Source organism: Gracilinanus agilis, chromosome 5 (assembly GCF_016433145.1).
Source record: "Gracilinanus agilis isolate LMUSP501 chromosome 5, AgileGrace, whole genome shotgun sequence".
Lineage (NCBI taxonomy): Eukaryota > Metazoa > Chordata > Mammalia > Didelphimorphia > Didelphidae > Gracilinanus > Gracilinanus agilis.
The window spans coordinates 105,268,912-105,283,031 of record NC_058134.1 but is presented as its reverse complement, the minus strand read 5'-3'; the positions used below and the strand labels follow the sequence as shown (position 1 = coordinate 105,283,031).

At 39.0% G+C, this 14,120-nt stretch overlaps 1 protein-coding gene across 1 annotated transcript in view; it reads left to right on the top strand.

Moving 5' to 3' along the window:
* The first annotated feature begins 1,749 nt into the window (after nucleotides 1–1,749).
* The window catches only part of LOC123249889 (TRPM8 channel-associated factor 2-like), a 29,845-nt gene continuing 17,474 nt past the window's right edge, over nucleotides 1,750–14,120 (top strand). Inside the window, exons 1-3 of the mRNA XM_044678986.1 lie at nucleotides 1,750–2,369; nucleotides 12,594–13,582; nucleotides 13,960–14,051. Coding sequence (XP_044534921.1) covers nucleotides 1,750–2,369; nucleotides 12,594–13,582; nucleotides 13,960–14,051 — 1,701 coding nt within the window. The remainder of the gene's footprint in view (nucleotides 2,370–12,593; nucleotides 13,583–13,959; nucleotides 14,052–14,120) is intronic.

Here is a 14,120-nt window from a genome sequence, read left to right as displayed (position 1 = left end):
CTATCTCTGTCTCTCTGCCTCTCTGTTTCTCTCTCCTCTGTCTTTCTCTTCCTTCCTCCCTCTCTGTCTCTCTGTCGCTTTCTCTCCCCATGTATCTGTCTTCCTGTATGTCTGCCTCTCTCTCTCTCTCTCTCTCTCTCTCTCTCTCTCTCTCTCTCTCTCTCTCTCTCTCCATCCCTCTGTCTCTGTCTCTCTTAATTGCCCCTCTGACTTTCATGGTCTCAGTATGATTTCAGAGTGTGACATACACTTTTCTTTCTGTCCCCCCCCCCCCAGCAATGTCATAGAATCATTTTGTACTGTCCCAAAGTCCCCCAGACAGTTTAAGGTCAATTTCATGGCTCTTGGGCTGGGGAGGACATAAAGGGTATTGTAGATTCAGAAAATCAGAGAAAATGCATTCAAATGTCCACTCTGACACACTTACTGTTGAGTGTGACCCTGGGCAAGTCCCTTATATATAAAAATAAAGGAGTGGAATTCAATGAAACCTAAAATTCCTTCTAGCCCTAGGGATCTATGTTTCTGGAGAGACAACAGAGTGTAGTGGAAAGAACACTGGGCCAAGTCTCAGGAGAACAAATCTAGTCTGGTCAGCCACTCTTTGCTCTGAGGTCTAGGCAAGTCAGTTCCTCTCATCTTCCATTCATCATCTGTAAAATGGACCAAAATGTAGGGGAAGGTAGTGGTGATAGACTTGAAAATCTCTTAAGAGTTCTTCTAACTTCCTATTGATCTCTGCATTGTCTCTGTGTTAGGAAAACTGGGGAGGAGGAAGGGAAAGGGGCAGGAAGGGAGGTAACTAATGTCTTGGGAAAAGGAAGCAAAAGGAAGGTGAAAAGTAACATATGTTACAGACAGTTCAGGGAGAATGAGAACTGAGAAAAGGCTAGGAGATTTAAAAATTAGTGTTGATCAGTAATGCCCTTGGAGAGTAGTTTAAGGAGAGCAGGTAGAGGAGGAGACAGATTTCGGGGATTTAAGGAGAAAGTAAGTATGAAGTAGAAGATAATGAGAAAGAGGACTGATATTTTGATTTTCAAAAAAATGGGAAGAGAATGAAATTTGCATAAATATAGAGGTTAGTGAGCTTGACTGGAATTTCTAGCCAAAATCTAGAATATCTTGTTAACAGGATGATTAGTGAATGTATAGAAAGTTAAATAGTGAATATCTGGAAATGGAAGTGATAACTAAAAAGAGCCAGCATAGCTTCATCAAGCATAGATTCTGAGAAATTTAGGAAGTAAATAGGATTTTAGAGAAGTTAGACTTGAGTTAGATTCTGGAGAAAACTGAATGGGAATAGAAAACAATTTGTCTTTTTCTCAGTTGTACATAACACCTTCACAAAAATTGATATAATAAAATATAAAAGCTTCCCAACCAGTTTCAGAAAAGCAGAAATATTAAATGCATCTTTTTGGGTCTTTAATTCTATAAAATTACATTGAACAAAGGGCAAGAGAAAAAAATACTAAAAATTAATTGGAAACTAAATATTCTTATTTTTAAAAATGAATGGGTCAAAGAAAAAGTCATAGGAAAAACATACAGATTATGTCAGATTAACCTCATTTCCTTTTTGGATTGCATTGGTAGACTGGTATATCAACAAAGGAGCAGAATTGCATAAGCATTTATTGAGTACCTATTATGTGCTAGATTTTGGAGAGAGGGGTAGGATTAGGACTTTATCACCAATCTGAAACATTGGTTCTCTTTCTACAGCAGGTTAAAAAAGCCATAATGATGTCTCCATCAGATGATTATGAGATCCTAGTGAAAGGACTGAACAGTTGGAATCTTCCCAAAGGTCCTGTCCCTTGTGAATTGCTACTGATTGGTGAAGCTGCCTTCCCGGTGCTGGTGAATAAGGATGGCCAGGTCATCATTGCTGCCTCACATTATGGTCAAGGCCGAATGATAGTCATGTCCCATGAAGGCTACCTGCAAGATAGCATGTTGGCTCAGTTTCTCTTCAATGCTATGGACTGGCTCAACCACCGCCCAGGCACTGCTGTTGGGGTACACATATCTGTTGAACCTCTGTCTCACATTCTCAGTGATTTGGGGGTGGAGGTACAGACCATGGATGGTCTTGAGGACTCCCTGGGAGTCTACTGTATCAATGCCTACAACAACACCTTGGCTAAAGAGATGATTCAATTTGTGAAAAATGGTGGGGGCTTACTCATTGGGGGCCAAGCTTGGTATTGGGCAAGTAAACATGGACATGACAAAGTTCTGTCCAATTTCCCTGGGAACCAGGTCACAAGTGTAGCTGGTGTGTACTTCACTGATGCCTGTGGAAAGACGGACTTCCTCAAGGTCTCTAAGAAAGTACCTAAAATTCCACTTACAGTCAGGTGAGTATCAGGGGTGTGGCAAAGATTTTATTAAGAAATAGACATAATCCTCTTAATGAAAAAGAGCTAAGCATTTCGAGAAGAATAAACCTCATTTGTAATATCAACTAACAGGAATGCTATGGACATATAGAATTGTTGGAAGTTCATAATTAGTATTTTATTATATTTTATTAGAGGGAGAGTTGAGGGATTATTGCCACAATCATTAGTGTTCATTTTGTAAAGGGGTACAGAGAAGGATTGAATAGAGAAAGAAATAAAGACACAATAGTTGTGTTCTTGATGAATTTAAGTCACTTAGACTCAGATGAAGTTATATCTAAGTATTGAAAGTACCAGAAAATACGAGCTATTGGAGAGTAATCTTTGGATAAAGTTTGGGCAGAATGGGATGAAATCCTTAAGGACATGAGAAAGACCAATGTTATTTTTGTGTTTAAAAAAAAAAGGAAGAATATTGAGCTTGCATACCATATAGGCCAGTAATGAGGAACCTTTTAGAGATGGAGTGCCAGGCCCCTGCCCACACACCACTCCCCAGACAAAGTGCAGTGCCCATAACCCCACTGAGTGCCAGATGAACTGCTTCCTCCCCTTATTCCACCCAGGGGAGGTGGGAAACATTCTCATTGGACTGCTGGGCAGGGGACCAATGATATAGTCATGCTTGGGGAGAGGGAGAGGTGAGGGAAGCAAGTACTCTGCTCCCCTCTAGTTATATGAGCTATGATCCCTCAAACCTAGAAAAAAAAAATCCAAAAAGCCCCAGCTTATAGGAAAATAGAACCCTCAGGTTAAATGACATCATCCTGACACAATGGCTCCATCACATTCCAGCCTGTATGAAGCAGGTATCCTCCAAATGAACCTTTTTAGCAAATGGTCAAGGGTTGTAGTAAGGTTTTATTCTGGATGTAGGACTGATTGGGAGACTGACAAATCACTATTGTGTTTTCCAGAGTTTCAAGCTTACTTGTTCTCCTTCAGGCAGGCACCCCTTTGAATGCAAATTGAAACTGGCTGGGTTAATAAGAGGTGAGGGGGAAGAAGAATACAAATCCAAGCAACCAAAGTTGCTTGTGAAAGAAACTGGGGAAAGGAACTGAAGAGACTATTAGTCCAGCCTCAGGTTCATAAAACTCATTCCTAAATCACTAAACTACAGTTTTGAACATTTTTAAAGTACAAACTCAAAAGACACATCCCCAAACTTCCAAAATATTTTGCATAGTAAAGACATTAGTTGTTTCTGTCTCACTCGGGCCAAAGGAAATTAAGAGGCCATTGTATTCCGAACGGGGTGAGGCATTTTTGTCCTGCAAGTGATACGGTCTTGAAAAGATCTGAAAAGATCTATGAGTGCCATTTCTGGCATGCATGCCATGTGTTCACCATCACAGATATAGGCCAATAAACTTGACTTGAATCCCTACCTAGCTAAATTCCAGACTTTTTTTTTTAATCAACAGGCTGGTTAGTAAATATTCATGAAGTTAAATGGTTACTATTTAGAAATGCTATTGATGACCATAAAGAGATAGTATGATTTCATTAAGAATAGATTATGCCAGATTAATTTTATTTTCTTTTTTAATAGTTAGTAAACTGATACATCAACAAGGTATTGTAAGAACGGAATAGCACATTTATTGAGTCCCTACTAAGTGTTAGGCACTGTGTTAAGTGCTTTACAAATATTGTCTCATTTGATCCTCCTAAGTAGCCTGAGAGGTAGTACTATTATTATCCCCATTTTATAGATTATAAAACTGAGGCAGACAGATTTGGTGACTTGCCCAGAGTCACACAGCATAGATTCTAAGTCCTAGAAACTGGATTTGAACTCGTCTTCCTTTTTTTTTTTTAAACTTACCTTCCACCTTAAAATCAATACTCTGTATTGGTTCCACAGCAAAAGAGTGGTAAGGACTAGGCAATGTGGGGTAAGTGCTGCTAGAATCACATAATTGGGAAGTGTCTGAAGTTAGATTTGAACCCAGGACCTCCCATCTCTGGGCCTGGTTCTCAGTTCACTGAGCTGCCTAGCTTCCCCCACAGGTCTTGCTTCTTTATATATAATACTTTATCCACTTCACCTACATCTAGGAATAGTCTATATAGAGACATTAGCAAAGCATTTCACGAATGCTGTGCTCTGGTGTTGTCCTTTTGGACAAGATAGAAAGATGTGGATTTAGAATTGGTTCAAAAAGTCAGATCTGAGGAATAGTGATTAGTGGTTTCTTGTTAGAAGTTTTCTGGTGGTGTGATCTATAGCTCTGCCCAGCTGTGGGCTATTCAACATTTAATCAATGACGCGGATAAAGGTATAGATAACATGCATAGTTAGGATCCAAAAGATATGAACAGGTTAGAACATTGGGTTGAATCCAAGAGGAAAATTATTCTGGATAAATATAAAAGCTTTTTTACCTGAGTTCAAGATATAAGCTTTGAAGATGGAGAATGGGACAGGTCTAGCTAGTGCTTTATCAGAAAAAGACCTTTGTGGGGCAGTTGGGTGACTCAGTGGATTGAAAGCCAGACTTAGAGACTGGAGGTCCTGGGTTCAACTCTGGATTTAGACACTTCCTGGCTGTATGACCCTTGGCAAGTCACTTAACCCCTATTGCCTAGCTCTTACCAGTCTTCTGCCTTGGAACCAATACACAATATTGATTCTAAGGTAGAAGGTAAGAGTTTAAAAAAAAAAAGAAATGAAAAAAGAAAAATCTTCCGGGTTTTAGTGGATTACAAGTTTAATATAAATCAGCAGGATGATAAGGCAAGGAAAAAAAAAAACAATGTGGGTGGAATCTACTTCAGAAACACAAAGAAGTTTACCAGCCTCCTCAAGAGCACTGGGAAAAACCTCTGGGAAAGGTACCCAAGTCGAAGGCTCATAGTAATAGAAATAGGAAATAATGTTCACTACTAAAAGAGATGTGGACCTGGGAGGCTGGAAACTAAGAGGCCACCAGAAGCATAAGGGTAGCATCTACAAGGAGTATTTGCTTGGATGTGAAATTGCTTATTGAACAGCTAGGTGGCACAACTGATAGAATGTTGGCCTTAGAGTCAGGTAGACCTCCATTCCAGTCCAGCCTCACACATTTATTAGTTGTACAACTCCTAGCAAATCATTTAACTTCTGTCTGTCTCAATTTCTTCATCTGTAAACATCAGACAATCAGAGCATCTGCCTCATAGAGTTGTTGTAACCATAGAATTATATTTATAAATAACATATAGATTATTTGTAAAATGCATTATGAACTTTAAAATGTTATATAAATGATGATAATAATTATTAATTTATTTAAATTTAATGAGGGATGTAATGGGAAAAGAGGCCATCAAAAGGCAAAGACAAGAGGGATTAATAAACAAAGACCATGAGGGATACTGCTCCCTCGGTTTCTGTGGCCAGAAGGGGAAAAGCTGCAGTGCCTGTCGCTTTTCTTTCAGAAACTTTTTTCTCCTGGAAGAAAAACAGATGGAAGTTTCTGAACTGCTAGGAAAGTGTGTCAAGATAGAAGGACAAATGCAGAGGATAGAAGTATTGGGTGTGGAATTTCTCATTTTGATGATGTCAGATTAGCCATCTTCTAAAGTATATTTTAAAGCTAGGAGGAAGGGTCAGTGTTACTTAGAAGCAGAAGAAGGGACTAAATAAATTAACCTTCACTTTTGCCCTTGATTTTAATTCTAGAAGGACAAGTTATACCTGTACTTCTCTTTTAGGTCTTTTAAAAGACAGTCAGGAAAGAGATTGGCTGGTACTTTATTTAGTTAGTCATTTTTTCCCTCAAGGCAATCCTGGGATACACCCTAATCTCTTTAGAATTCTGAATTGAAATGATCACAACTGACTTTACCTTAATTATACTTGTGAGTCTTATATTTGGTTTTCTGTTAAAGCTCTAGTTTCTTCACTGAATCATTTAAATATTATTTTTTTTTAAAATTACTTCTGCATCTAGTTGAAAGCTCATTTATTCTATGTTGATTCCATAGCAAGGGGTGACATTTTCTTGATTATGTGTCCAAATCCATTTCCTTGTCAGTTTAGTCCTAAAAGAATTTTATCCTGCCAACAAAAATCTGCTTTTCAACTCTCAGACTCCCTTGTCCCAAGTGAAGCTCCATGCTGATCACTGCTAGAAATTGGAATCTTTTGGGTTGGATCCACTACAAATGCATACTAGCAAACCTGATCAATGTACCTAGTTGATGGCACTTTGTCAAGACCATTCTCACTGACTAAATGCCTAACTCCCACGAAGGTCTTACTGTTGTCTGACTCCCTACTATAGTCCTTAAGTAGCTAGTGAAAAATCAGTCATAGATACAGATCTAGAGGAGACCTTCAGAAGTCACCTAGTTCAATTCCCTTATTTTGCAGATGAAGAAACTGGGACCCAAGGTAGTTAATTGACTTGGACAAAGACCCTCAAGTAGAGTAAGTAGCAGAGCCAGAATTCAAATACAGAGCTTCTGACTTCAAAACCAGTGCCAAAATACTTTTCAAGACCCCTAACCTCAGATCTTTACTTCTCAAAGCCCTTAGTGGTCAGAAAAGGACCTTTATCATTTTGAGGAGCTTTCCATTATCAACCCACTTACCTTTAATTGCTTCTTAACTCTCTAGATGCTCTGCCCTTATACCCTCATTTTGTCCTATATAGGAATAACCCACCTAATATGAATTACAGATGAAGAAACTGGGACCCAAGTCTGTTGTGTCTTGGATAAGATCCTCAAGTAAAATAAGTAGCAGGGACAGGAATCAAAACTAGGTCTCCTGACTTCAAACACAGTGTCCTTTAACTATACCAAACATGACTGGGAAAATATGACTTTATTTGAAACAGCATTTTAGAGGCATTTATTTTGGTAATAATTTAATAAATGAAAGTTACTTGACTCAGCAGCTCAAATATGGTTTATAAAAGCTTACAATGTGCCTTTTTAGAGATTTGAAACCATTATAGGCTTAGATTTGGCTGGGCTGGGCTGGGCTGGGCTGGGCTGGGCTGGGCTGGGCTGGGTTAGGTTGGGTTGGGCAGTGTAGGTTGACCTGAGGTGTAGAGACTTGATCCTTCAAGCTTTAAGACAGAGTTCTGTTCATTTTCGTGAGTGGCAACTAGCAAAAGGAGTAGGAAAAGAAGAGTTTTTGAAGGGAAATGTTGGCTGGCCAAAAGATAAGAAAAAGAAAAAAAAAACAATTGACATTCTATAAATGATGGGGGAAAGATTAATTTTTTCCTTCCCAGAAAGCCTCTAACCTCTGGAATAAGATGTAGCAACTTATATACGAAGTGGAACATTCTGACAAACAGTAACCTTTATTGTCCACAACTGAGAAAGTTGCAATGCATTTCCTCAGAACAGAAACCTGGAAACGTGTTTAGCTCTGATGCATCATGCCAAAGAGGAGGAGAATTGATTAGAGCTGGAACCTGGGAGTTCTGGAGCCAAAGTTTTCCTTAGCTCTTCCCATCTTTTCCTGTGTCTGCATTTACACTACATTTACTGTGTAGTCCTATGAAAATAATGTCAGGAATGCTGAAGCCCTGATGAGCTGAGGCCAGGCAGAAAATTAAGGACAATAAAAATATGGGGTTTTAACTATGTCAAAATGAAAAATGAGAATCAAAGAAGGGATAAAAGGATAAAACCTTTGCATGCAATGGATAGGACTGATGCTAAATATCAAAATGCTAATCAAAAAGCAGCAGCATCGCTGTCCAATTGTTGGCTTACTTTTGTTTTGCCTACAAATGAGAATGCTTTTTGCACTAGAAAAGAGAGAACAGAAATAATTAACAGGGAAATTGTAACCCCCTCCCCAAAGGAAGCTAGTAGAGAATAATTAGTTGTCCTTTGTGAATTCAACTCATCTGACCCAGATGAACTCTATCCTTGAGTACTGAAAGAACTGGCAAAGGTAATTCTATTATTTGTGATATTTGAAAGATCTTGGAAAACAGGAAGAGTAACACAAGAGGACAAATAAACTATGCTGATTTAAGGAGAAGGAAAGAGAGGAGGCTACAAACTTTGACTTTGATTTCTGGGAAGATTCTAGAATGAATTATTAAAATCATGATTGTTAGACATCTTCCAAAGGAAGTGTTGATTACAAGGAACCAGTGGGGCTTCATTTAAAACATTTCAGACTTTGAAATTTGACAAAATTACTAAGCTAGCAGATAGGATACAATAAGGGAGTTTATCTTGATTTTTAGCAATGTTTTTGATGAAATATTTCATGCATTTCTTGTGGAAAAGTTGGAGAATGTAGATGAGATGATAATAAGAGAACATGAATTCAAATCTAGTTAGAATGGCTGGACTCAAAGAATAGTTGATAATGATCATACAGTAAGAAAGGAGGTTTCCTATGGAGTACTTCTAAGACCTCTGCACCAAGGATTGTTTTTATCAATGAATTGAATAAAAGTTAGATATTAGATGACACAGTGGATGTGGAATGTACTACCTTGAAAAGTGATGAGAATGGGGGCAGTTGGGTAGCACAGTAGATAGAGAGCCAGGCCTGAATTCAGGAGAACCTGAGTTTAAATCTGGCCTTAGAAACTTTGTAGCTGTGTGACCCTGCACAAGTCACTTAACCCTAATTGCCTGTCCTTTACCATCTTTTTTTCTTAGAACTGATACTAGTACAGAAGGTAAGAGTTTAACAAAAGGAGTGAGTGCCTTTTTTTATAGGACTTAAACAGAATCAGGGTGGCCATTTGTTGAGTATGTTATACTTTTTGTACATGAATGGAACTAGATGACCACTGAGGTAAATACTGTCAAAATTCTATGATTTTTGAATGTTTATATTGACTAATTTTGGTGAATCTTATCAAGTTCCTCATAGAAGTTTTTCTGCTTTTAAAAATTTCTGTTGGCATATAAGCTATCCCTTAGGTAACAATATAGCTATAAATGAGGAGCATATTGGTGTAAGAGATAGACCATAGAACTTGGTGTGAGAAGATGTAGGTTAGGATTCTAACTTCAAACACTTATTGGCTTTAGAACAATGGGCAAGTCTCTTAGCCAGGCTCACCCATTAGTTTACTTATCTGTAAAATTAGGATCTCTATGGTCTCTTCCAATTCTAAATATATCATCCTGTGAACTATCTTTTTTTTTAATTATATTTTTTGAATATTTTTCCCATAGTTACATGTTTCATGTTCTTTCCCTTTCCCCAAACCCCCCAACCCCTTTAGCCAATGCACAATTCCACTGAGTTTTACATGTATCATTGATCAAGATCTAATTCTATATTATTGATAGTTGGACTAGAGCTATCATTTAGTGTCTACATCCCCAATAATATCCCCATCAGCCCATGTGTTCAAGCAGTTGTTTTTCTTCTGTGTTTCTCCTCTCACAGTTCTTCCTCTGAATGTGGCTAGTTTTCTTTCTCGTAAGTCCCTCAGCCTTGCTCTGGATCCTTGCATTGCTGCTAGTAGAGAAGTCTGTTATATTTGATTATACCACAGTCTCTTTGTACAATTGAACTATCTTTTTAAATGATTTATTACTTATCCCCATCATGGACTGAATAAGGTAAGATGACCAAATGCCCCACAAAATAATGTTTTTTATTGCCTTTGGATACAAATCAAACTCCTTTTATTGCCTTTTCCAAGAAGAAACTGAGAGTTATCCATATATTATGTTCAATTTTAAGTGTTTTTTTCTTTTATTAATAGTAAGAATTTTATTATTCATGTATTTCATTTTTTCTAGTAATTACTAATATTTTTGTTGAATTGTATCACAGATTAAGAGAACCAACTTTTTTTTTGCTTTTTTATTTTACTTTATTTTTAATTAAAAAGTTTTTTTTGAGAAACAACATTTAAACAAATAAGAATTCATTTTGTTATTGTTGCTATGTAGTAGTTTCAGTCATGTCTGATTCTTCATGATCCCATTTGGGGTTTAGAGATACTGGAGTGGTTTGCCATTTTCTTCTCCAGCTCATTTTACAGATGAGGAAACTGAAGCAAACAGAGTTAAGTGACTTGCCCAGGGTCACATAACTAGAAATGTCTGAGGCCAGATTTGGACTCCAGAAGAGAAATTTTCCTGATTCTAGAGCCAGCACTCAATCCACTGTGCCATCTAGCTGCCCAAGTATTCATTAAGAAAGCCTAAGGAAAATGTGATTATTATTCTCTCCTGCCACCTTTAACATAGCTCTTCTGCTAGTACAGAAGCAAGTGTGTCTCAAAAAGACTTGAGAACCATTTTGCATTTTCATTTAGTTTACAAACAAACAAAATCATTGATCTGTGTTCAAAAGAGTCACTCCTTACTTTGGATGGATAAAAGAATATTCCTTACAGGCTTATCAGAACCTTCCAGAACCTGTGCTACACAGACATAACCTATAAGAATGTAGTCACCTCCATAACATAAAGAACTATTGTACAAGGATTAAATAAAAACATTTAAAATAATACCAATCCTTTTGTCTAAATCCAACTTTGCCCTTTACTCTAAAAGAAAAAAAATGGCTGAAAATAATGTCCAAAAAATGACTGAAAATAAGTCAGAATTATTCATTATTAGAAATGATAAGAAGAGGGAGGTCTTAGGTTCAAATATGACCTCAGATACTTCCTAGTTATGTGACCCTGGGCAAGTGATTTAATCTCAGTTGCCTAGCCCTTACTGTTCTTCTGCCTTAGAACTGATACTATTGATTATAAGACAGAAGGTAAGGGTTTAAAAAAAAAAAAAAGTTTCAAATGAACCTGGGAAGACTTGAATACAGTAATGCAGAAAGAAGGAGGTAGATTGTATAAGTCCAAAGGACAGCCTAGGTTCAAGAAGAAATTGGAAACCATGCCATGTGAGTTAAAAGAGCTAAGGATTTTTAGCATAGAAGAGAAGATGGAGTAATATGACAAGTCAATAGCTGTTTTCCAGTCATCACAGAGTTGTTTGTCTAATGAAAGAAGGAATTTTTCTGATTTGCTTTTCCCAAAGGACAAGACCAGGAACAATTGGTAGAAATTACAGGGACTAAGTTTTCAGTTTATTGAAAGGAAACCTGTCTTAATAAAATAGCACTGCCTAGAAATGCCAGGGTCTATTTCAGGAGATAAGTGAGTTCAAACAATTGGATGATTGGATGACCTTTTGTCATGTATATCATAGAAGGGATTCATGTTTCTGGTGGGGCTGGTACTAGAAGAACTCGATTCTGTGGTTTTATCTGGGTGGGCCCCCTACATATAATTGCCCAGGAAATATAGAATAAATGTATAGAATAACGTAGAATAATGACCACTTAACTTTTTCAGGAGTATTCCCATCTCCCCTTTTCCATATCACTCCTTTAACTGATTTTGGGCTAGCAGTGGGTAGTAATAGGAATGGGACCCTCATACTCTAAAATCTTGCATTTCTCACTAGTTTGTACTTGTTAGACAGTTTTAGCATTAAAATCGAACATGAATTGTAGATTGTTTATTTATCCACGTTGTGTATCAGATCATTAATATTGTATGCTAGGCATCAGTTTTGTACTCATTCTGCTTTATTAATTGCTTATGTTGTTCTTAGAAACAATAAATTACTTATAGTGGTCCTCCAATGTAGTGCATCCTCTCCCCATGTTCTCACTCTGGAAGGGCATCAAGATCTCTCCCTGACTAATGATGACAAGGTAGACAATGGAGTAACAAGGAACCTGGGCACTGAAGCCTCCAATCATGCACATGCTCCTTATTCCTATACCATACCTCCACTTGAGTTTGGAAAGGGAGATGATAGGCTACCAGACCCCGATAAATATACCAACTCTGTTCTGTAGGGCATGGAAGCTGCCACCCCACCGTGGAAGCTACCACTCCATGGAGGCAGCTTCACTCCTCCGAGGAAACTTCCACACTACAGTGGAGCTACTATTCCATACTAATGGCTCCAAAGAGGCTAACCTACTAGCCCTTGGGCTTATCCATCGACCCCATGGCTACCTGATTGATTAGGTCTGAGACTATCCTACCAACTATTAGGCTATTATGCCACCTTAAACCACCACTTCACCAAATAAAATTCTTTTCCTACTTCTGGACTGAATGGAGTTTGGGTTTCCCATTCTTGGGGTGAGAGCCTGCTATAAACTTGGGTGCATGTCTCCCAAAGCATACCCACTAAAAGGAATAAATGCTTTATTTTCAGATTTGGGGAAGACCTCTCTCAAGATCAACAGCAGCTCCTACATGGGATCACAGAGCTGGATATTAATACTGGTGGACTGCCTTCTCAGCTGCTGGTTCATGGAGCCTTGGCCTTCCCTCTTGGGCTAGACTCTTCCCTTGGTTGCTTCCTGGCAGGTGCCCGCTATGGCCGGGGCCGAGTGGTGCTTGCTGCTCACGAGGGCATGCTCGGTGCCCCCAAACTGGGCCCTTTTCTGTGCAATGCTATTCGATGGCTGGCAGGGGGCCAGACAGGCAGGATTGGGATTAACCCTAATCTTAAAAACCTGAGTTCCTTGGTGGCTGAGAGTGGTCTGGAATGCAGCATAGAATCCCATCTGACTACTGGCTTAAGTGTTTATTGCTGTACAGCCTACGGTGACCAAGAGGCAAAGAAGATACATGAGTTTGTGGCAGAGGGCGGAGGATTACTGATTGGGGGCCAGGCCTGGTGGTGGGCCTCCCAGAATCCTGGCAAGCCAGCTGTGGCTGATTATCCTGGAAATCATATCCTCAACCCCTTTGGCCTCAGCATCCTAGATTCTAGTCTGAAAAATGGCCAATTTCCTGTCCATGTACCTGGTAAAGGGAACTATCACTTTCGCTCAGCATTGTCTCAGTTCCAGGATGAGGTAAAAGGAGGAGAAGTCTTGGCAAAAGACTGGCAGTCTAAGCTAAGGAAGGATTGTGGAGCCTTCCTGAAGATTCCTGCAGGAGTCCCTGCCTATGCCTCCTTACATAGATTCTTGAGGAAGGTCCTCAAACAAACTGGCCTCCCCCATGTCAGCCAGGATCATCCTGTGCACAGCAATTCCTGTGAGGCAACCCTGCTCTGTATGGCCACTGAGCTTGCTCAAAGTGGGACTACTGATTGCCTTTCACTGGTCCACAGAGCTAGCAATGGGACTTGCCCCTCCCATCTCTACTCCCCGGGACCCTCTGTCACCATGGAGATCAATGGCACCAGTCCAGGTAAAGATGGAGGATGAGGTCCAGTGGATACTTGGGAAAGGATGGGCTGGGTGAATCCAGGAGGACATTGTAGGATTTTAGATGACTTAATAAGAGCTTAACCATTTAATGTGATATGGCTTGAATTATTGGGAGTAGTAGAGCGCAATCAAACAGAAAACGGGTTGGCATATTTGAGGTTTAAAGAGAGGAGAGCAACACTCTAGGAAGGGGTATGAAGAAAATGTGGGGCTCTAAAAGGGAGAGATTAGATCTTGGGGGTGATACGAAAGCTTTAGAAAGGAATATGAAGGTATTTGAGGGGGGCTGAGAAGCAATGTAGGTGAATGGGGAGGTCAAAGTAGAGGAATTCCATCAATTATTATAACTTTCTTCAGATGTCACTCTCTGGGTGAGCACCGGACTCTACCTCCCTGAAGGCTTTTCTGTAAACATCACAATGCCATGTGCTGCTGCTACTGGCTTACAGGTAATTCTCTGAACAGGTAACATACCTGTTGCCTCATATATATATATATATATATATATATATATATAT